This window comes from Myripristis murdjan, chromosome 6 (genome assembly GCF_902150065.1).
Source record: "Myripristis murdjan chromosome 6, fMyrMur1.1, whole genome shotgun sequence".
Taxonomy (NCBI): domain Eukaryota; kingdom Metazoa; phylum Chordata; class Actinopteri; order Holocentriformes; family Holocentridae; genus Myripristis; species Myripristis murdjan.
This window is the reverse complement of record NC_043985.1, coordinates 21617749-21639577: the sequence shown is the minus strand read 5'-3', so window position 1 is coordinate 21639577 and position 21829 is coordinate 21617749. Positions and strand designations below refer to the sequence as shown.

Here is a 21829-nt window from a genome sequence, read left to right as displayed (position 1 = left end):
AAATTTAAGGACACCAGTTATACATATTTAAGGCAACTGTAATTAACTTAAATGTACCAATCTCAAGCAACATGACAGTGAATTAAAGTGGATTGATGAAACAAAAAGGTCCACCAGTTATAAAATTCTAATATTTCAATAGCAGGAAAATACTCACGTGTTTCGACGTTAGTGCTTTTCAGAGCAATGACTGTTTGCAATGATTTGGTAGCAAAAAACTTTCTCATCAATAAAAACAGATGTGATCTCCAGCCCAGTGTGTGCCTATGCGTGTCTTTGTGTATGCATGAATATCTTCTCAGGCCTCCACAGGGGTCCAGAGCAGACTCCCTTGCTCATTACACCAATCACATCAAATTAAGTACTTCCTTCCTTAAATTTGGTCTCTTTCCCTGAACCCTCTTTTCTTTTTTGATCCCTGCTGTTCCTGACTGCCTGTCTCTGTGTTGGCAAGTCATCTTTACTCACTTGGGCCTGTCCAGCCAAATGTGAAGGTCAGGTTGACTCTGAATACAATTAACAACTTTTTTTAAGCACTGCTTGTAGTCGCACATAGTGTATGCAGAGGTGGAAGTAAGTATGTGTTACTGTAATTGTGTAGCTTTTTTGTGTACTTTTTTGACTATTTTTTTTTAAGTCAGTAATTTTACTTTGACTTAAGTACATTTTTGCTTGGATATCGCACTACTGTAATTTCACAATGAACCACCATTTAGCAAAGACGATTTAGACCATTTAGACCATTTCACCTGGCAAAAAAATGAAAATATTTGGAAAAAGTAGACTAGTGAGCAGATCATTGGGTTGACCTGATGATGACCAGACTGAACCCTGATATCATGCACTCATCTCACTTCAATCAACTCTTGGCAATTTTGCACAATGCATCTTTAAAAGAACATGGTCTGAGCCATCTACTCTGACACTGCACACAATTAAGTTGAAACTCAGTATCTTTTGTCCAAGTAGCCTACATTTTAAATGAGCTACATTTTTCTTTTACTTAAGTAGATTTTTACAGCAGTACTTGTACTTCTATCAGTAAAATATCCGCAAAGTAACAGTACTTTGTAATTTGTAGTACTCTTTCCACCACTGAGGATAAAAGTGCATAATTGATTGCTGAGTAATTTCCTGATGCAGACATGAGTCACTACTGAGAAGATCACCGTGGCAGTGTTTTGTTTTGTTTTGTTTCATTTAGGAGAGAACATTTGTTTCAAAGTGTAAATGAAGATATGTGATTGCAGAAGGAGTCATTTGTAAAAAATAGTGGATCGGTGAAACAGATTGGTGAACGTGTGCACCAGAATCAAATCCTGGAAGGCAGAGAAGCTTCATCCTCTGGGCTCTGCCTGTGGCCTGGTGCCTTCTCCCCGGTGATGGATGCACCGTTAAGCAGTTGGGATGTGGCAACCACTGCTGACCTCAGGGAGGCCAAACCTGTGTGGTATGTAAGTCCTCAGGCTTCTTGTACTCTGCTGTCCTCCTTCTGTCTCAGCATCTCCTCTTCCATCTCTTCATGTCCTGATTGCCCTCAAATCTTTTTTTTCCCCTCCCTCTCACCCCATTTTCCCCACACTCTCCTCTCACCTCAGTGAACTAATCACCTAATAGCATTTTGGACACATGAAAGTGGTGGGCATTGGGAAAAAAAAATAGTGAAGGGCAGGGCAGGAAGAATGACTGGTATAAATAGACATTCAAGATCAACAGAGTGTTAACGGATTTAGAAACAAAGGCATGTGAAATGTCTCCAGCGTTGCGTTGTGCCCCTAGATTCTTCATTATACCACCAGCGCATTCATAAAAAGCGATATACTCTTGCACCTGCACCTTTCTGACGAGAAATGATATTGTGATTTTTGCAGTCATTGTGTGAATAATGTAAATGAGTGAGATAAAAGCTTTTCACTCATGCTTTGTGATTTCTATGTTAAAAACCTGTTCTTGCCTTCTCCCCGGTGCCGTTTCCTTTTTTGGTAAGATGTAGTTTGTTCTTTGCAGCCGTCTGATAAATAAACAATAGACATGGAAGAACTGCTTGAAATATTCATTGTCTTTGTTGCAAGACAGCAAGAGAAATCACAGCGGAGATCACCTAAATGGAGTGTCAATGTGAAAAAAGTACCTAAAAGGGAAAAACAGATAAGTCAGAAAGTAGTTTTGCAATATGGTTTGGTTGTTTTTTGTTTTATATGTTGTAATGAGTTTTAGTAAACATAATACAAGACCTGATATGAAAGGCATAGAGCTTCCTGTACAAATCAAGAGGGTAAAGTTGATTTATATCTATGTACTGGTACCAGACATATCATAGCGCCTAGTTATACTTGAGGTATTTCACCATTATCTAATTTGAGACATCAACATTGAATCTGTTAAAATGGAGAAACCCCATGACTCTGATAAAACCCTGCCCAGGGTGTGAAACACAAAGAGATGCTTGTCCTATTGGTGTCAGCATTAGTCCTGACGTAAGCACTGTCGATCATGCCATGTGCATAATTATGTAATACTATAAAAATATGGTTCTGATCAGATGCATAATGCGTACAATCACAAGATGTCTATAATCATATTTTTTCAGTCAATACACCATTTATGTGGTTGGCTTTATAGCTTTAAAGTTTACTCTAATCTTACATCTCGGTTAGTTTCAGCATAAGCTTTCATATTTTCCACAGTTTCTGGTGCAGCCACTCTCTCTCTCTCTCTCTCTCTCTCTCTCTCTTTCTCACACACACACACACACACAATCACACACACACACACACAAAAGAGACCAGGTGGACCTGAATCATCCTGACGTGCGTTGAGTGCACAGGGACTACTGTTGCTATATCAGGACAGACTCAGCTGAATTCAGCCTAACCCATTCTCAGCCTTTCTCGGCTGTATGCTGGAAACAATTTCTAGCATATTCTATAGGTTTTTTTGCATACCTCTTTGCTTTTCGAGTCTCAGCACAAACTCAGAGAGGAATTATGGAAAATGGGTTCCTATAAAATTTATTTAAATAACTTTAAAAACAAGACAATGAAGAAAACACCTACAGAATCTACACAATAGTGAAATAATTACTTTTGTACAAAAATATTACTTTGCCGGCATACATAGAATACGTGATTATTATCATAGCCATACAGAACAATAAGTTGCTGAAATAAAGCATGCTGCATCTCCTGTACATGTTATATAAATATATACAGTCATTCAACATGAATGCATCTCTCATTACCACAAAAACACTTTTTTTTTTTTTTTTTTTCCTGTTTCACCAGTATAGCCATGGATCTCAAATTATCATGTATACTTATTCCTCTGCCTCATCAGCATTGTTGTGAAAAAGATTAAGAAAGGTCCAGTCCTGGTCTTACGTTCATCTAGGCAGTTCGTCTACAGAAGCACTGTAGTTGGAGCAAAGGTAATTAGATAACTACACAACCAGGGCCAGGTCTGCTGTCAGAAACAAGCCAAGTGACACAGAAGGGCCAGTTTACCCTTCTGTTTAACACTGCAAAAAATGTCTTAACAAGTAATTTAATTTAATAATACACCTTCAAAATCTTGTTTTCAGTAAAACAAGTATTGGTCAGCTGGGTAGGGAAATAATATCACATTTCCAGTACAGTTTCATTTGTTTCAAGGATTTTCGAGAAATATCCTGATAATATCTGGAAACAAGACAGACCTACTGATTTCAAAATGCCCAAAATGGTTCTTGATGAAAATCATTGCACAAATGATTTTCATTGGAAACAAATGAAATGTTCTCTCTCAAAACATTATTCCTACTGAATTCTGAATACTGAATTAAATTTGTTGTTAAAATGGTTATTTTTTGCAGTGAGATGTTGCAATGCAATGCATATTTCTATGACGCAATCAGTCACACTCCATCAACTCTGCAGTGGTTCCTGCTCTCTGTGGATCGCAGATCGAACTCATTGCATTTTCCACAGTTCTCTGTAACCTCTACCTCATCATCCAGCCCCCAGAAATTGAATGTATAGTTGCTGAAAACAACCCCTAAATGCAGGTTTACCATCTCCCCCTCTCCTCTGCTGCCCTCTCCACCCTTCCTCGCCCCTGTCTCTCCCTCTCTCTGTGGTGCCTCCTGTTCCTACTCTTCTTCATTTCCTGTATGTGTTTCCACTTCCCTGCACCTATGCCTCTTCCTCGCCCCCTTGGCCTCTTCTCCAACCACAGCGAATCACAGTACTCCTCCAGAGAACCGATGTGAGTGCTCATCACTCTCAGGTAGTCTTTGTACCACTGGCGAGGCTCCCCTCCATGGCGTACCTCCACCTTGGGGTCCTCACCGGTATTCGGCTTTCCATCCAGGTTTGCATGTGCGACGAGACGTAGAGTGAGACGTACGAGAGTGTGAGTGAAGTGTGTGTGCTCCTGAGCAACACACATGTACACACCAGCATCAGAGGAATGAAGGGAGCGAATGAGGAGACCTCGGTCAGTGTGGACAACTCGATCATCTAGCCTGACCTGGGACAAAAAGAGAAAACAAATATTTTCACATATATTGGTTAGGATAGCTAGGATACAAAACAAAGCATAGGTGAAATACCACTACCCAAAACAGTCACTTTTAAGTTAACCTTTTTTTAACTAGGAAAACAAGTAATTACTAATTACTACAATAAGGTTGCCAGTACAACACAATACCACGCAAAAACATAGACAACAATACATCACAACTAAGCATACAAGGGGAAAGGAAAAGCAAGTGGTGGTCAGGCAAGCAGAATAGAATAAACAACATTACATGAAAAATTTTGCACTTCCTGGTCAAGCCAGTGACCCAAACTGGTCACCAGTCAAAAGTTTTCAATTAGGTTTACGATTAAATACACATCTAGAAGGCATCATAATAAGCAGTGTCCACAGCCCTCAGATGCTAGGCAGACTAATTAATATACAGTATAACATATCAACATAATCAAGCACAACCAGCTATTTCTATAATAATATCCCAGTCTTATATATATATATATATATATATATATATATATTTATGTACACTACTCACAAAAAGTTAGGGATATTCGGCTTTTGGGTGAAATTTATGGAAAATGTAAAAAGTTCACGTTACAGTGATATTATATCATGAAAGTAGGGCATTTAAGTAGAAGCATACACTGGTGATTTCCTCATCTCAAACAATTTCTTGAAACAAAAGCCAACAACAGTGGTGGATATACCACAACAAAAAATGTCAGTGTCAATAACTTGTCATGTGCCCTTGAGCATCAATTACAGCTTGACAACGACGTCTCATGCTGTTCACAAGTCGACTTATTGTCTGCTGAGGCATGGCATCCCACTCTTCTTGAAGGGCGGCCCTCAGGACATTGAGGTTCTGGGGTACAGAGCTCCGAGCCTCTACACAGCGACTCAGCTGATCCCATAGGTTTTCTATGGGATTCAGGTCTGAGAAAGTGCAGGCCACTCCATTTGAGGTACCCCAGTCTCCAGCAGCTGTTCCCTAATGATGCGACCTCGATGAGCTGGAGCATCAAACACCTGATGTGAATTTTGCCGTTAAGCTCCTTGTTAGAGAACAGCAACTTGTGCAAAAAGTGCTGAAACACAGAACAGTTGGACATGTGCATTCGAAAGTTTACAGAAGGTCACATTAAGTTCACCTGTAAAGGTTATAATGCATTTTAGCTTCATGCTGAAATTTCACCCGAAAGCCGAATATCCCTAACTTTTTGTGAGTAGTGTGTGTATATATATATATATATATATTTAAACCTCAGATAACCTCAGTGGGTTTCCACAGGCACATTTAAATTTTTGTAAGTCTTTATGCTTTGTTCCCACATCCTAAGAACAACACTAGCAGTGTTAAATATGCATTTAAAACCAGTTTAACACTTGTCATTGCATATCAACATTAAAACCTTCATTACAGGACTACAAGAAAACAGAAATGTATCATTAATCCAAAGCAATCAATCAGTCTGACTATCACCTGTGCTGTTCACACATACACTTTCATGCCTGATTTAGATTCAAGGTGAGTCAAACCTGGTAGTGACCCTTGAAACAGATGCATATTGAGTTAGGTGTAGCGAGTGAGCCAAACGGTGGGGGGACAGAGGTCATCATGGGGTGCTGAGAGATCTTTAGATGCATGACGAGCATCAGCATTAAGCACAGGAAAAGGAGGGTGTTTTGATGAAAGAAAGTGTGTGTGTGTGTGTGTGTGTGTGTGTGTGTGTGTGGTGTGTACTAATGTTTATGGTCCTCTCCCTCCATGCAAACTAGCATCTCCCATGATACATCAGGTGGCACGGCTGCTGTCAGGGCCTAAAACAACACAGCTGTATTCAGGGAGTTGGGGGGTAGACAGAGAATGTGTGTGTGTGTGTGTGTGTGTGTGTGTGTGTGTGTGTGTGTGTGTGTGTGTGTGTGTGTGTGTGTGTGTCTCCTTTCATTACATGTGGTTGCTTCAAAAGAAAGCTATAGGAGGTTCTTTAAAACAGGAATGTGAGTAGCTCACGTATGAAAAGGTGTGCATATATTAAATTAATTTTACAAAGTATACTAGATTTCTGAATATTTACTTGACATTTGTGCCCGGGTTCGTCAACAGGCTTTTCCTCAGCTAATTTTATGGCACAGACAGAAACTCTGTTGTGTGAGTGTCTCTGCATGGGAAGCATTTTCAAGTTCAATTGGGAGGAATAGCATGGATAAATTAGAACATTTTCTTTTAGGCATTTTGCCAAAGTCACTATCATGACTTTTTGTAAGGCCAGAAGAAGCCATCATCTATTTCACTATGCCAGTGTTTGCTCATCATCTGTCTTCCATATTTGATTTTCCAACTAAATAGTGCACAAACACAATGCGAGTTGGCAGCAGAGTTTTATGTCCTGGATGTTGGCACTTCCAATCAGCACACTAGAACACATGCAGACTTTTCAAATCAAAGCAGCCATTAAAGTAAATTACCGTAGTACAATAAAGCAGCTTTGACAAACAAACCCAGTCAGAATATCCACTGTGATAGATTATTTATCTCAAGCAAGTTTTTTAAGCATTTGCATGTTGATTTCTGTACCCTACTGAAATAAATGGAAAGGAATGACTGCCTAGAAGGTAGCCATTCAAACACCTGAAACAGTATGGCATGTAAAGCATACCTGAACTGTGTCAAATAGATTAAAACATACAAAAAAAAAAAAAAAAAAAAAAAAAAAAAAAAACATAAGTATGCTCTTTTATATCCAGGTAGAAAACCAGGTGTGTTTGCTGTCTTATATGCTTCCACATGGGGGTCCGTGTGTGTGTCTGTGTGTGTGTGACTCTCTGGTGGCTTTTAGGTCTGACACTGATGATGTGTTGTCCAGCTAGAGACAGAGACAAAAGCACAGAGATCATTTAGACCCTGACTCACGTTGGATTGACTCATCTGTTTCCAATCACATTCTTCTTCGCTGACACAATCCAACCAATGGCCTGACCAGACCGAACACGACATGGAATATGCATTCAAGACATAACATCACACTTGCGTAATATCTCTGTGGGAAAGAAGGGTAATTTATAAGATCATCCAATCAGTATTTATATATATTTTTTTAATTTATTATTTATTTTGTGTGTGTGTGTGTGTGTGTGTGTGTGTGTGTGTGTGTGTGTCTTTGATGCCGTTCTCAATCTCGGTCCAAAATTGAGGCATCTGCGACTAAACTTCAGTGCCAAACATTTAAACTCACCCAGATGGTGTGAATTTATTTGTATATGTGCGTGCGTGTGTGTGTATCGGAGTAAACAAACTCCTGAATGGAAAAAATAGAAAGAAACAGCAAAGAGGCTTATCCCCTCAATTTCTACTTTGCCACTTAACGCACCTTAAGCTCATCGGATAGCAATCGGATAGCATGTTAATTCATCCTAGACACACAGGGGGGCTGGATTTAAATCAGATTTTTCAAACCACACTGAGAGGAGTTTTGAGACACAAGCCGCATAGTCATTGCTGGAGTGCTGGTGAGACGAGGCGTCTCCTGTCCATATCCAAATAAGTTATTTGGCATTCTGCCTGCTCTGTTTGGTCTGCTGAGTTTTCGGTCATGCACAATCACCTGCCTTTCCTGCAAGAAAGGGCAATCTGATTTCTATCTATTGAAGACACCATGATGTGGTCACGAATGAATAAAATGTGGACAAATCATGTGTGGATATTATCTAGATAAGAGATGCATGAAATGACAAGTGTAAATGCTTTTATTGTTTTTATTACTTTTATATTTCTTTGCATATTCAAGACATTATTTCAAAAGAGAGCACGCTCTGGACTGACATTCCTTCTTTAAATAAAGGTTGATGTTGATGAAATGAGCCCTCAGAAGTGTATGTATGGAAGCTGGGGCGTGCAGGAATACAAAGATGCTCATGTGTATGTGGGATCAAGTGTGCATGCATGTGAAGAAACTCAATGAGATATACAGAGCATAGAGTCGAACTCTATTTGTCCCAAGCTTGAAGTTCTCATTGTTAGCTGATATTTTGAACATTTCACAACTCCATAAAGTAGAGAAGTAAAGTTTTCATGCTCTCATGGAGGCGATGTCATTCCCTAGAAACTTGAATCTAGGTTTTACGTCTCTTTTGGAGGAAAATCACATCTCAACTCATCTCACCCTGTCTTGTCTCGTCATGTCGCATCTCATCTGATGTCATCTGCTCAGATCGGATCTAATTTCCCTTCATCTCATCTCATCTAGTTCCTTTTGCCTATTTTCTGTCAGCAAGACTTTGTTTTAATGAACATAAAGATGAAATTCTGTCATCCATGTTTTTCTCATTACTGATTTCCTAATAGGCCAGTGCTCCAAGCTCCAGGAGGTATATGCACACACAGGAACAAACAAACAGAAACACATGCACACACACACACACACACACACACACACACACACATACACGAATACACACAATGTGAGTGAGAAGGAGATCTCTCCCAGCTCATATGTTTAATAGCTGTGTTTTATGAGGGAATAAGAGAAGGGAATGTGTGTATGAGCGGATGAGGAGAATTGCATTAGAGTGGGCTGCAGGTGCTGTGAGCAGCTGGTCGGCTGTGCTCCTATCCAAGCTAGTCAGGGGGCAGAAAAGATGGAGGAGAAAGACGGGAGGATGGGAGGAAAGGAAGGGAAGAGAAGCTGGAACCTTGGGCAGACAGAGGGCAGAAAGTCTGAGGAAACAAAGCAAGAAGAGGGAGGAGGCAAGGAGGCAGGAAGTGAGGAGAGATCAAGGCACGATAAGGTGGGGCTGATGAGGGAGGCTGAGAGGCAGGATGGGAAGACAGATGACAGACAGGAGGAAATAGAGTGGGAAGGAGTGGACAGGGAGTGAGATGTTGAAATAAACCAGACATTTCAGACATCACCTAGCCCAACACCACAGGCCCAGCTGTGAGACCGCCCAATGTGAACACATCACAACTGAAACCTCACAGGAAATAAACCAAGCCCACCTGCAAGATGCTTTCAAAGCAACTCAAACTGAGCAGAAATGAGTGGCACCCTCTGGACCGAGCATTCGATTGATGAATGATTATTTTTCTCCATTTTTTCCAAAGCATTTAGACTTTGCAACACAAACATTTTTTTGGATGCTCAGCCCATATAAAACCCACTGAATTCCCCCCTGATCCATAAGAATCCTTAGGTAGGGGAGAGCTCCTGCATTCACTCCCTCATCACTTTGTCTAGAGTACAATAGGTCACATATTATTGCATGCCTAGACACACAAACACAGAAAACACCCCATTGCGTTCATTACCCCAAAACACATGGCTGTCCCTAGGGAGCGCTCTGTTATGATTTCCGCTGCAGGGGATCATAAAGAAACACACGCATACTCACACAGAGCGCAACACAGAGCGTTGTGCTGCGAGGGCCTATAAAGTAACACAAGGGTGTTTAGTGGCCCCTGCACCTGTCAGTCTGTTTACATTCACCCCTGACAGAGAGGACAGGGGCCTGAGAGTGGGAGTAAATAAGAGTAGTGGGAAATGAGGAGAAGAGGAGTGAGTGGGCTGAATGGCATGCAGGCTGGTCGATATGGGTGGAAGTTGGGGTCCAGCTTTGTTTAGAGAGGGGGAGGGGTGGGCACTGAGGTGCTGACTAAGCAAGTCTCTGTTGTCCCATTCAGGAGGAGAGTGTCATTATCAGCAAGTTCCTCTCCACACCTCCAACGCAAACACATTATCTCTCTGTCCATCTTTCTCTTTCTTTCTTTGCCCACCATCCCGTCTCCCAGGATAAGATTTTTTTTTTTTTTTTCCCTAGAGGGCATTTTTGGCCCCCATGTTCCCCACATTTCCCAAATAACCACTCAATCTGTGCAACCAAGATTTCTTTCAACTTTTTTTCAGATTTAAAATCACAGCAGATCTATGAGGAGAATGTCTATATCCCAACGGTTTGCTCCAACCCTGGCCATCGTTCACCAATTTTTTCATTAATACTGGTTGTATATTGTGTGGGACTGTGTTGTGAAACCATGACTGCGTTAAAAGAACATAATTCATTGAACATTCTCATATTTTTTTTGTTGATAAACTGTGAACTAAATGGCTGTTTTTGCAACTAATGAATGTGAATGCAAGCATGTAAAATCTCACAAGAGTTAACAATGCTCTTGCGAGAGTGTTTCAGTGTTTCACAGTGTTTCACGGCACCCGAGGCCAAGGTAAACAACCGGCATTCTATTCTGAGTTAGAGATTCATCTTAACACCGATGCAGCCCCAGCATTCCTCATTGCCAACAACATGAATCAGTCATACCCACATCTGACCATTCTCCATAGAATTTACAAATCCATTCTCATCAACACGTAAAGACTGGAGGGGAAGGGGTGACTCCATAAGGCTGGATCAAGTCTGACAGTTCCTGAATCCCAGTACCGGGCGTCGGGTTCTGTCACTTGGTCTCATGGTTTCACACTAACTCTGAACCTCCGTCAGAGCAGGCTGTTCCTCAGGTTTAGGTTATTTTCTTCTGTTGTTTAAATTGTTCATATTTCTATTTTTTTTCTATATTCCTTGTTTATAGTGTTTATATTGCTTTTTGCTATTTATTATCTGTTTATACTGTTTATAATGTAAATTATGCTTCATATTTTGCTATCCACTTTGCTGCTGTAATGCTTGAAATTTCCCCACTGTGGGACTAATAAAGGAATATCTTATCTTATCTTATCTTATCTTATCAGCAGCACCAGTGCCGAACAAAGTTTAAGCGTCTGAGTTTCATTTAAGACTTATTTGTGTCTGGGCATAAACGAGGCCAGAATACTATCCAGCCTGTCTTTGCGGTGTATTGAACAGGACATGTAACAGGAGAGGAAAGTGATGTTTTAAAAAGGCACCGTGGTATGTGCCAAGTTTGTTAACCTGTTTGGATTATTTTGTTATATGGAGGATGGTGGACTACACTGATATACAGCAGGCTGAGGAGGGACAACAACTGGTGAGTGAAACATCCATAATTAGTTATGAGGTTATGAGGAAATCAGTCAAAAAGTTGAATTAATCTGTTGCCAAGAAGTTTATCGTATCACAGGACATGTCTGTGCCTGTGGTGTTGTAAACAGTCTACTTTGTCCTGTTATATGAAACATTGTTGAAGTTGTAAAACATATACTCACACTGGTTTGGGTTGGCTTTTTAAAGTAATCTCTGTGATTCTATAGTGGTATTCAGTCATTCATTTAGTTTGGGAAGTGGGTGGTGGCAATGATTGGGGGCAGGGGATGGAGGGTAGGAAGAGGTTCTACTGAAAAAGAATAGCTCACATCATTTCAAGAAAAAAAGGAAGACATTCACATTAAATAGTACATTTTAATCTGTGTGACATGAACTTTGAGCGAGTTCTTGTCAAGTGTGAACTTGCACAACACTGGTACGGGATTTGCATTTTCACCTACTGCTGGCTATGCGGTGGCCACTGCAGTTTCTACATTGTTTTTTTTTCTTTCCAAGAATGTACTGGAAACATACTGGAAAGAATCTCTGCCTGGCTCCCATGAATCTCCTTCGGTGGCCCACAGTGGAGAATAGTTGCTTTCACACATGAATGGTGGAAATGCAATAAAAAAGCGAACATGGTAAAGAAAAAAAAAACAAGGTGACTCCTGAGCAGCAAGGATATTTTTTTTTGCCCCTCTCATTTTTAAATTCACAGGCATTTAATTTACTTATTACGACTTCTTTGCTCCAAGCGTATATTAATTTAAAACTTCCCTGTATTCTTTAACAAGCACAAACACTTCTTCTCTACACTGAAAAGTCCTTACATCACATATCCCAGATCTGATAAGTAAAACTTTTCTCTGTGTTCTGTCATAATCATGTCCCCATCTTTCATGCGAGATAGAAGCCATTGCATCCCTGTCTCCCAGAGAGCGTCTGGTCTGCGTCACTCCTCACCTTCCTCAAAGACAGAGGAGCTATAGAGGATTTTAGAGAGCCCCAGATACCCATTAACCTCAGTAGCGACTTAATTCAAGGAACCAGTGAGAAGCGGCGCTGTTCTTCTATTTCCTATTATTCCGCAATGGATGTGACCTTTGCATACTGAACCCTGTTTATCAGCTGTTAAGTGTATCCTCATGCCTTCTTTTTTTTTTTTTTTTTTTTTTTTGACGAGGGACACAGCAACATTGTGATTTATTGCACAAACAGTGTCCACAAACCAGTGTCTGACATCAAGCTCAATTTGCGAGGTTGAAGAAAGTCAAGCATGAGGGATGGAATGCCCAGGTTCGGGATGCTTTGAAGTACTTATGCAACTGGGGATTGAACGATGAACATCTGTTTCTAGCCCTGTAACAACCGTGCCCTGTGACCTGGCATGAGAAACGTCTTATCCCTGAGGTACAGTAATGCTATGGACAACAAAAACAAGGCCCGACGTCAAACTACAGAGAAGCACAGAGAGGAAGGAAGCTGGGCACAGAAACAGAGAGAGAATTTGAAAATGCTATTTCTGTGTGCGCAGGTTACACAACGATCTCATGTGCATGTGTGCAGACGAGTGCACTCGCTCACCTCCTCCCTGTGTTCAGATCCAGGTCTCTGTATGTACCAGCGGATCTGGGCCTGTTGAGACTTGGGGATGCACTCCAGGAAGGTGGAGTTGCTCTGCACCCCAAAGAGAACCCGCTCCTCCACCCGGCCTCCACCAAGACCTGAAGAAGCGTAAATTTTCTTGTTACTGCCCTTGCAATGTGCATACTTACATTCTGCAGTTCCTATTGTATATCATCACTGAACAATTTTACGTTGATTAAACATCTAAAAGCAGTCGAAATGGCTATTATGAACTTTCATTTCTGAAATATGTACCAATTTGATTATTGTTTGGTCTAAAATCGGCCCGTACAAACCCAAAAAGAACTAAATGACAGCTAATTAAAAGCATGGGTTGTTAAAATGTATAAATGACATCTACTGCTCGGTGGGTTTTCCCACTTGATTAGTGTGTTTGACCTTCAAAGGAAGACATTCTTAAAAGAAATACATAGGATGGACTTCTGAATTTATCAAAGTCTACGTACTGTCCTCTGTGTCCCAGCACTGATTGGCGGGATCTCCATGTTTGATGTCCTGTCTCCTGGCTCGCCTGGTGAAAACACACACACACACACACACACACACACACACACACACACACGTGCAAGTTAGAGGTTCAGTTAGGTTATGAGTTCACGTCCTGTTGCAGTGGGATTTGGTGTTCATATGTAAGAGAGTTTCCTAAGATTTGCCTCAGAGTTATCAACCGCAGCATTTAAAATGTGATTTAAGCTGCCCTTCAATTATTAATAAACCACAATGTCTTTATCCTCTTGACACACAGTAAACTAAATTCCTTCAGAAACCTGAAATGGTATTCCGATGTTCAAACTTCAAGCTTCTTTGGAGTCTAGCGCAGTTTTTGTTCGCTCTCCCACTTTGTCTTCATTTCATTTCCTCCTTATCTGTCAGTCGTTTTTGTGGTGGGTCTGTACCCTACACTCACTGACACTGTGAAGATCATCTTTCAAAGAGCCCTGTAGACTAAAAGCAGGACTTCCACTATACCACAAACCATAATAGCATCCCCACTGGGTCATAATGTTGCAGTATGACCCCCATCTGTAGGGCACAGCATGCTCACTGCAGCCTAGATTCAGGCAAGCGAGCAAGCAAACAAAACACACATACACCCACCTTACACACACACTTTTGTACCTCAAGGACCACACTCTAGAGATGTGAAATGACAGTAGCATTAATCATCGAAGGAACAGCACTTCCAATCAATTCCTTAGCCCTCAAATGGACTAACACCCCGTGGCATGGAAAAAACGCTGAAGAGGTGAAAAGAACCAAAATAGAAAACATATTTAGCAGGCACTATGAACTCTCCCTGACAGCTCCAGAATAAAGGAACAGAAGGCCTTGGAAACTCATTCACTGGCAGTGTGTCTGTGTGCACACACATGCATGCACACAGACACACGCAAACACAAGTCCTGGAAAGGTAAGCTGAAAGGTGGACATATTAAAAACGCTTATTTCTCTTTTTTTCCTTTTCATTTTTCCCCATGCCAATTCAATTCAATTCAGTTCATTTTTATTAGAAATTGAATGACTGCAGTCAGTCTCCCTACTTTTTTTTTTTTTTTACCTCTTCTCTCACTCTCTCGTCACTCTTTTTTTTTTTTTTTTTTTTCTTCGGACACAACATTTTCCAGGTTCATTACCGTAAACTGTAAATCAAACCAACGGACATCTCAATATTCCAAAACAGCCCAATGACAATGAGAAATGAATCTGACCTGCCTGGGATTACCTGGAAAAAGGTAACTCAGTGTGTGAGTGTGAGTGAGTGTGACAGCTTTTCAACCTGCGCTGACTTTTGCGCTTAGAGGCAACTGCAGGAATACACCACATTTCGGGGGGTTTGACTCACCTTAACCTCTTGCTCTGGTGCTCCATGCTAACACTTTAATACACTGCGCACTATGATGATAGATAGCAGTTGACTAGCATTATCTCAAAAATGAGAAATGAGAACTTTGAGACCAACCCATTTGAAATGATGTGTGGGAACAGCTGACAATTGCTGTGTGAGGGATTAGTCAGATTTACACAAAACATGATCGGAAAATAACAAACATCTTCAGCTACCAGGATCTACTTTTGTTTCTTTCAATAGGAAATGAAAGTGAGGCCCTGTTCAGACGTGGTTTTAACATCTGTCTCAGGTGATCTGATCTGCCGAGCTGGATCGCTGTTCACATCTGTTTCAAACGTGCCTGCAGCTACAATTTGTGATCAAATATATAATTGGCCTCAAATCCGCCAGAATTACTTCTTTCCTTTGTTTTTACTACCCTCCCAGTATTCCCGATAAATCCTACTCCTTATCTCTGGTCCAGACCGCCGTGCCCAGCCACTCTCTTGGATTCATTTGGCGAAAATAGTGCCATCTCATCGCAAAAACAAGTCCGTCAGTACAGTCGGGCACAAATATACATGTATATAAGATGTACATATAAAAATCAATAATTGCACAGTGGATGGATACATGTCCACTCACCTACAATAGCTCCAAAAATAAAGCTGTTACATCAGCTACTCTGTACCGAGTCAATAATATTCCCTTTTTGGAAGATAAGGTTGGTATATTGAAAAAGCACCAACATTTTTATTACTAAAACTTAAGTTTTCATGGGGATGATTTTGGTGTCTGTGTTCTAGACAGTGGTATGCTGGCCAGTGAATCAACCTCCAAAAAACGGGGGAAAAAAGACCCTCACGTGTATGTGCATACCTCTTGGATGCAGGGATGTATCGTGAGCATGTGTGTCCATCCCAGGCACAGTAGGGGTCCCGTGCCAGGCAGCACTCAGCACAGGCCTGGCCGTACAGGTGACACCTACTGAGGGAAACCTGGGCAAGACCCTCACTGGATCCCACGTACAGCTGTTGCTATGGAGAAACACACAACACTCGGCTTCAAAGGAGGCAGCCACAGGTATATAAACAGCACATTAATTAAATGGCTCAGGTAAAAGATAGAAATATTGTTTTGTATCACCATGTGACAATGGAATAGTTTGTTACTGTGGAGGAATGCTTATTTATTCTCATATTTACTTTCCACCCCCCTTGCACACACTAGGAAAATTTCCCCAGGGTCTCAACTTCAAAGTGAAATGATTGGGAGTCAACACAACTGATCTCTAAAACTAATTTGAATGTCAAACCTTTAAACAAACACAGAAGCCCCCACAGACTTTGAGAGATTGAAGGAATTCTCAGCGGGAAGAATTTTTAGGAAGGTAACTCCAAGGATCTGCTCCGACTCGTCTGGAGCGAAGGAGATTCCAAAACAAAACTTCCAAACAAGTAGTGAAAGCGCTTACAAGTATGCACACACACACACACACACACACACACACACACACACACACACACACACACACACACACACACACACACACACACACACACACACACACACAAACACCGCATGCACACAGGTCAGATGCTGCTGAAGATAAAGGGAGGCTGTGATTGGGGGTGAAGTGTCTACTGACACCTCTGACCCTCAGATAATGAGGGAGCAGAGGGCTAGAAAAAAGAGGAGAAGGCTACATCGCCAGAGGAAAATTAAATAAAAACTCAATAGTTTCTATGCTTTCTTATCCTACACAGCATGCGCGCACAGCTGAATGCACGTGGCATAAAAAAGGCAGGGAAGACAGAGGAGACACGGGACTAGGGAAGAGCGTGGGAATGAAAAAAGATGGGAATGAGGTCTAACCTGTTTAGAGGACATCTCTATACTCAGGATGGGAGCAGGAACCTGCAAGAGGAAAGGCAAACAAGAGTCACCATGGTTACCTCCTTCGCAAACATGCAGTCCTACCAGTAAAGGTGAAAATCTGAGCAAAAAAAAAAAAAAAAAAACAGATTAGTGTGTTGATTAATGGCTCAGAAAAAAAAGAGAGACATGATGACTATTTCACTGTTTGATGAGTTGACAGTCCCACAGCAACAGCCAGCTTTGTCTATCAAATGCTGCTGCTGATGTTTTGTCTGCTTACCATTGTCTGTGTTATTATCTGTCTGTATTACTGTATCTCTTGAATTACTTAAGTATTTTTTTTATTTTTTATCTCTGAAACACATGCATTTTATTTTTTGTGATTTTAGGTTGTTTTAATCATCTGGCCAGGGACAGCAGACGAAAAGTAGCCTCTCCAACTAACTCTGACTCACCAACCGTTAAACTGTTGAGTGGTGTGGAAAATAAGCCAATGAATAACTAAATACATAGATAAATAACATTAGGTATGAATGAGTGTGTGTGTGTGTGTGTGTGTGTGTGTGTGTGTGTGTGGAAGGGGTTGGTGGTTGATGTCAGTGTGGGTGGCTGTGCTCTGTACAAAACCTGGAACACTTGAAGCTCTTCCAGCACCACCTCCTCTGTGGACCAGTTCTCTTGAGTGATGCTCACCACCTTCAGAATTGAGCCAGCATCTGAAGAGAGAGAGAGAGAGAGAGAGAGAGAGAGAGAGAGAGAGAGAGAGAGAGAGAGAGAGAGAGAGAGAGAGAGAGAGAGAAAGGAGAGTAAGAGGTGAATTAGGAGAAATCAAGCTCACTGTGCTTGATTTCACATGCATGTTTTATTTAATCAAGAAGTGCATAATGTAAATCGGTCAGGTAAGAGCTCTGGTTCCAATTCAATAAAGATGAGACTCGCTCCCTCCTCTGGGGCACTAACAAAAGTTCAGCATCGAACCATTCTTTCTTTCAGAGGAGTCTCTACTCTCACATTTCAGTTATTTATGGAAAATGAGCAGTGAGACTGTGTGTATGCATGTGTGTGCACAAGTGTGTGTGTAACAGGAACAGATAGGAGAAGTAAAACAGGATAATGGATAAAAAAAAAATTAAGAAGAATAACAAAGAAGAAGAAATGTTCTGACTGAAAATGTTCTGACTGAAATCCCCCTGCAGCACCAAAGCAAAGACTGAGACACCAAAATGATTTAGGACTCATTTAGGCTCAAAGAATTGACGGTGCTCTAGTGATCTCTGCTGGTCAACTTTAAAATTGCAACAGACAATTTCGGTGCATCTGTGAGAGTGAGTGTGTGTGTGTGTGTGTGTGTGTGTGTGTGTGTGTGTGTCTGTCAGGGTGTGAATCTTTCCCTTTACAGAGATTCAGTTAGATCCCTGATTTGCTAGTTGATGACCTGAGTCTACATAACTGATTTTTAAGAATGATTCAATTTGATTCAAGTCTGTAAACTGTGATTTGATTCAACACTTGTAGATTCAGTACATTCTGCTCAGATTTTACATCCATTAATAAACACTTGCAATAATGCACAACTATCATTTTTCCTCTGAAAGGTGACAAAAAACAAAAAAACAGAATGACTTAATAAACATTACTGACAAAAAAAAATGTAGCAAATCATAGGATTATTAAGACCATCACAAAGTATGCTTTAGTTGTTTTAGCAATTGTTCATGATTGATTCAAATCATTTAATCACTGTCAGTCACAGCAAGACAAATTATATATTTGTTTAAGGCACAGTTGAATCGATGGATTTTATAATTAATGCATAGATGCAATGGATGTGTGTATGTGAATGTGTGTGTGACTCACCTGTGCCCAGAAACATGACCTCATACTGCCCGTCCTCTGCTATGACTCTGTCCACCACTATTTGAGTCAGGGTGTAGTCCACTCGGATGCGGGTGAACACGGGACGTCCGGTCAGAGGGTAAACAGAGCGATACATCAGCGGGTGGAAGCGAACAAAACTGACCACTTCATCTGGAAAGTCTTTGGTGGTCTTGATCCTTGGATCATATGTCTTGCTGGGACACTAAAGGGGACACAAAAACATGTTCTGACCTTTTACAAAATTGACACAATTATTTTTTTTTCCTAAATCTTTTTTTAACCCCCTTTATGTGTTTGCTGATATTATTTTTAACAACAGAATAAGCATAACTGAGAACAAGCATAACACTGCACTGACAACTGTTTTCTATCAGCCAATTTACTGGGCTGTGTCTCCCTCTAGTGGTGCACTGAAAAATTACATCAGATAAATGGCATCTGGAACATCTGCCTTAGCTCTCCCTCTCTGTAGATTGGTTTAAACACAGTGCAACCCTGAAGCCCACACCAGTTTCTCTGTACATCAGTGTGGCCCCCTTGATTAACTTTTCAAACAAAGCAAAACAAACAAACAAAAAAAAAAAATCTGATGAACATGTCAACTTCTAGTTTTACCTCATCAAACTCAAGGTCATATCATAAATTAAGTTGCAGATGTGCAGATGTGTGCATGCATACCCTGCAGCATTTTACACCAAGAAAATGTTTCACTCTTGAAACCACTTAGGCTGACTCTTTAATTATACAATGTTTATTATTTTTAATTAGCTACAAGGCTGAGGACTGTGTTCCTGTTAACTATGAAAGAAAAAAAATTCATCCATAGCTAATTAGGAATTAGGCTGAGCTGCCAGTGTTTCTGCCTGTTCTCTGTATCCACTTGTCTATAATGGCCAGCGCACCGTTCCAGGGCGGGGGTACGGGATCCTCCCCTCGTACTCTACCCAGCGGTGGTCGGGCCCCTCCTTGTGGGCGTACGGTCCATTAAATACAGCCCTTATGTCCGCCATGTTGTACACACACACAGCAGAGCCACGGAAGATTGAGCTGGGAGAGAAGAGCATATACGACACCAGGTAAAGGCTCAGGGAAGAAAAGGGGTGACTTCAGGTGGTATCAAGGATGACATGATGAACAGTGAACATACCTGGATGTGGTGAAGACTCCATACACTATGGGATTCTTGCCATCTCTGGTGGGAAGCAGAAAGATGTCCTCTACAACACATAGAGGAAAGCAACATAAAGAGAATATAGTGTGTCCTTTTTTTCCACTTAACCCAGTCTGCCACAATCTTTTTTTCTCCCTTCACCTCAATACAATGGGGCTGGATAGGGATTTGTCTATGGAGCTGAAACGATCAAAGACATTGAAGAACACCAGCAAACTGTATGCTTCCCCCCTTTCCTGGAGTCCTTCAGCAGGAAATAGTTCTCAATGACGCTCTTGGCCTTGGATTATGTGAAGTAGCTATGCCATTCTTTTCATAAAGCGCTGCTGCTGTTGAGTTTTTCATATGTAAATGTTTGATGGTTTGAGCTCCACAAAACAATGCTAAACCAGCCCAACCGTACTGGGCCGCTGGGAGACAGGAAAGATTTACTGCATAGATTGCATTGCATTGGATATATTGCACTATAAGTAAGCAGGAAAATGTATTTTATTTTATTTCAGGTGAGCTTTTCCTTTAATGTTCATCTCTCCAGGGAAATTTCTGATGATTGCACATCCAATTTTTCAACACCCTCGTGCTTCATATTTATGATACAGTGAATGCATGCGGGTGAGCGTGCACATGTGAATGTAAGATTCACTTACGGAGCTCATCAAAGTGTGTGTCCACTCCGTCCGGTCCGGGGATGGAACACACCAATCTCGCTTTAAGGAAGGTGGTCCATTTGTTTGTCAGACTCCTAAGCCCACCCACATCATTCTGAAACACAACCACACACCCTTGTGACAAAACCACACTCAGCATTATTGCAGCTGTCCAAAAGACAGCTACAATTAATTTTACAGAATTTGAACTAAAACTACAGTCCAACTGTAATCTATCTAGCTACACAGCTTGAGAACAGTACACACCATTCCAGTCTCCTATTTCCCAGACTAATTAGGAAAATAAACAGGTGAACCACATGCTTCTATATGGATCTACTTTTTTATAAAGCACATAGGAGACCCTCTTGTAACTATAATGACAGCCAGAACAGAACAGAAGAGAATGACAGAGTAGAAAAGGAGAGGAAAAAATCTGAAGTGCAGAGTGATGAAAGAGAGCTTTAAGACCAAATAGAGGTTGCTCATCAATTATGCAGGTTTTTGTTACCATATGAATAGCTGTTATAATATATGGCAAGAGTCCTCAAGTGTGCCTCTTTGTTATGCATAAAGGTTTTAGGAAAACCTCCCCATTAAACTAGGCCTGAGCACTTACCAAGCGATGAAGAAAAACACTATTATGGGTCAGCGCCCACAAAAACACACTTGTACTTAAGAGATGGAACAAATGTAAGCACTTAATTAGGATGTCTTCCACTGGTGATAATCTAAAAAATGATAGGAGTGAAGCACTGCTATTTCCTTTATCCAGCAAGGAATCGTATCCGATTCTTTTCACATGCAGGCGCACACACTCACCACCCACCTGCATGCGCGCGCAGACACACACACACACACACACACACACACACACACACACACACACACAAAGAAAATGAAAGAAGAGGACAAAGAGCAAGAGAAAGAAAAAGAAAAACGAGGAGAGAGGCAGGGCTGCAATCCAGAGGAATCTCCTTCCAGTCTAGCTTCCAGCTTACTCCTAAGTGATAAATACTCTAAGAGCTTTTCTCCAAGAATGTAGCAATAGACCTCTGAATGCTAAAACGACACTGGTGTGTGGTCTAGTCCCATGAGACGTCACTAATGGCACACTATGTGGGATAGACTGGGTCACCACAGTAAAAATCCTCAATGATGACTCTATCTTGCCTGTCTTCCATCAGCACTGGGCTAGCTAGCCCAGCTCTTTCTACTGTTTTCTAAGTGCTGTCAAATCAAACTGAATGGGCACTATAACATGTAATT

General features: G+C 41.1%; 1 protein-coding gene across 1 annotated transcript in view; it reads right to left on the bottom strand.

Moving 5' to 3' along the window:
* Positions 1 to 3977: 3977 nt before the first annotated feature.
* The window catches only part of sema3d (sema domain, immunoglobulin domain (Ig), short basic domain, secreted, (semaphorin) 3D), a 36348-nt gene continuing 18496 nt past the window's right edge, over positions 3978 to 21829 (bottom strand). The window contains exons 9-18 of the mRNA XM_030053135.1: positions 20561 to 20675; positions 19890 to 19959; positions 19645 to 19789; positions 18722 to 18944; positions 17492 to 17580; positions 16862 to 16903; positions 15866 to 16023; positions 13605 to 13669; positions 13096 to 13235; positions 3978 to 4506 (exon numbers count right to left, since the gene is read on the bottom strand). Of these exons, the coding sequence (XP_029908995.1) occupies positions 4045 to 4506; positions 13096 to 13235; positions 13605 to 13669; positions 15866 to 16023; positions 16862 to 16903; positions 17492 to 17580; positions 18722 to 18944; positions 19645 to 19789; positions 19890 to 19959; positions 20561 to 20675 (1509 nt within the window). The 3' untranslated portion in view covers positions 3978 to 4044. The remainder of the gene's footprint in view (positions 4507 to 13095; positions 13236 to 13604; positions 13670 to 15865; positions 16024 to 16861; positions 16904 to 17491; positions 17581 to 18721; positions 18945 to 19644; positions 19790 to 19889; positions 19960 to 20560; positions 20676 to 21829) is intronic.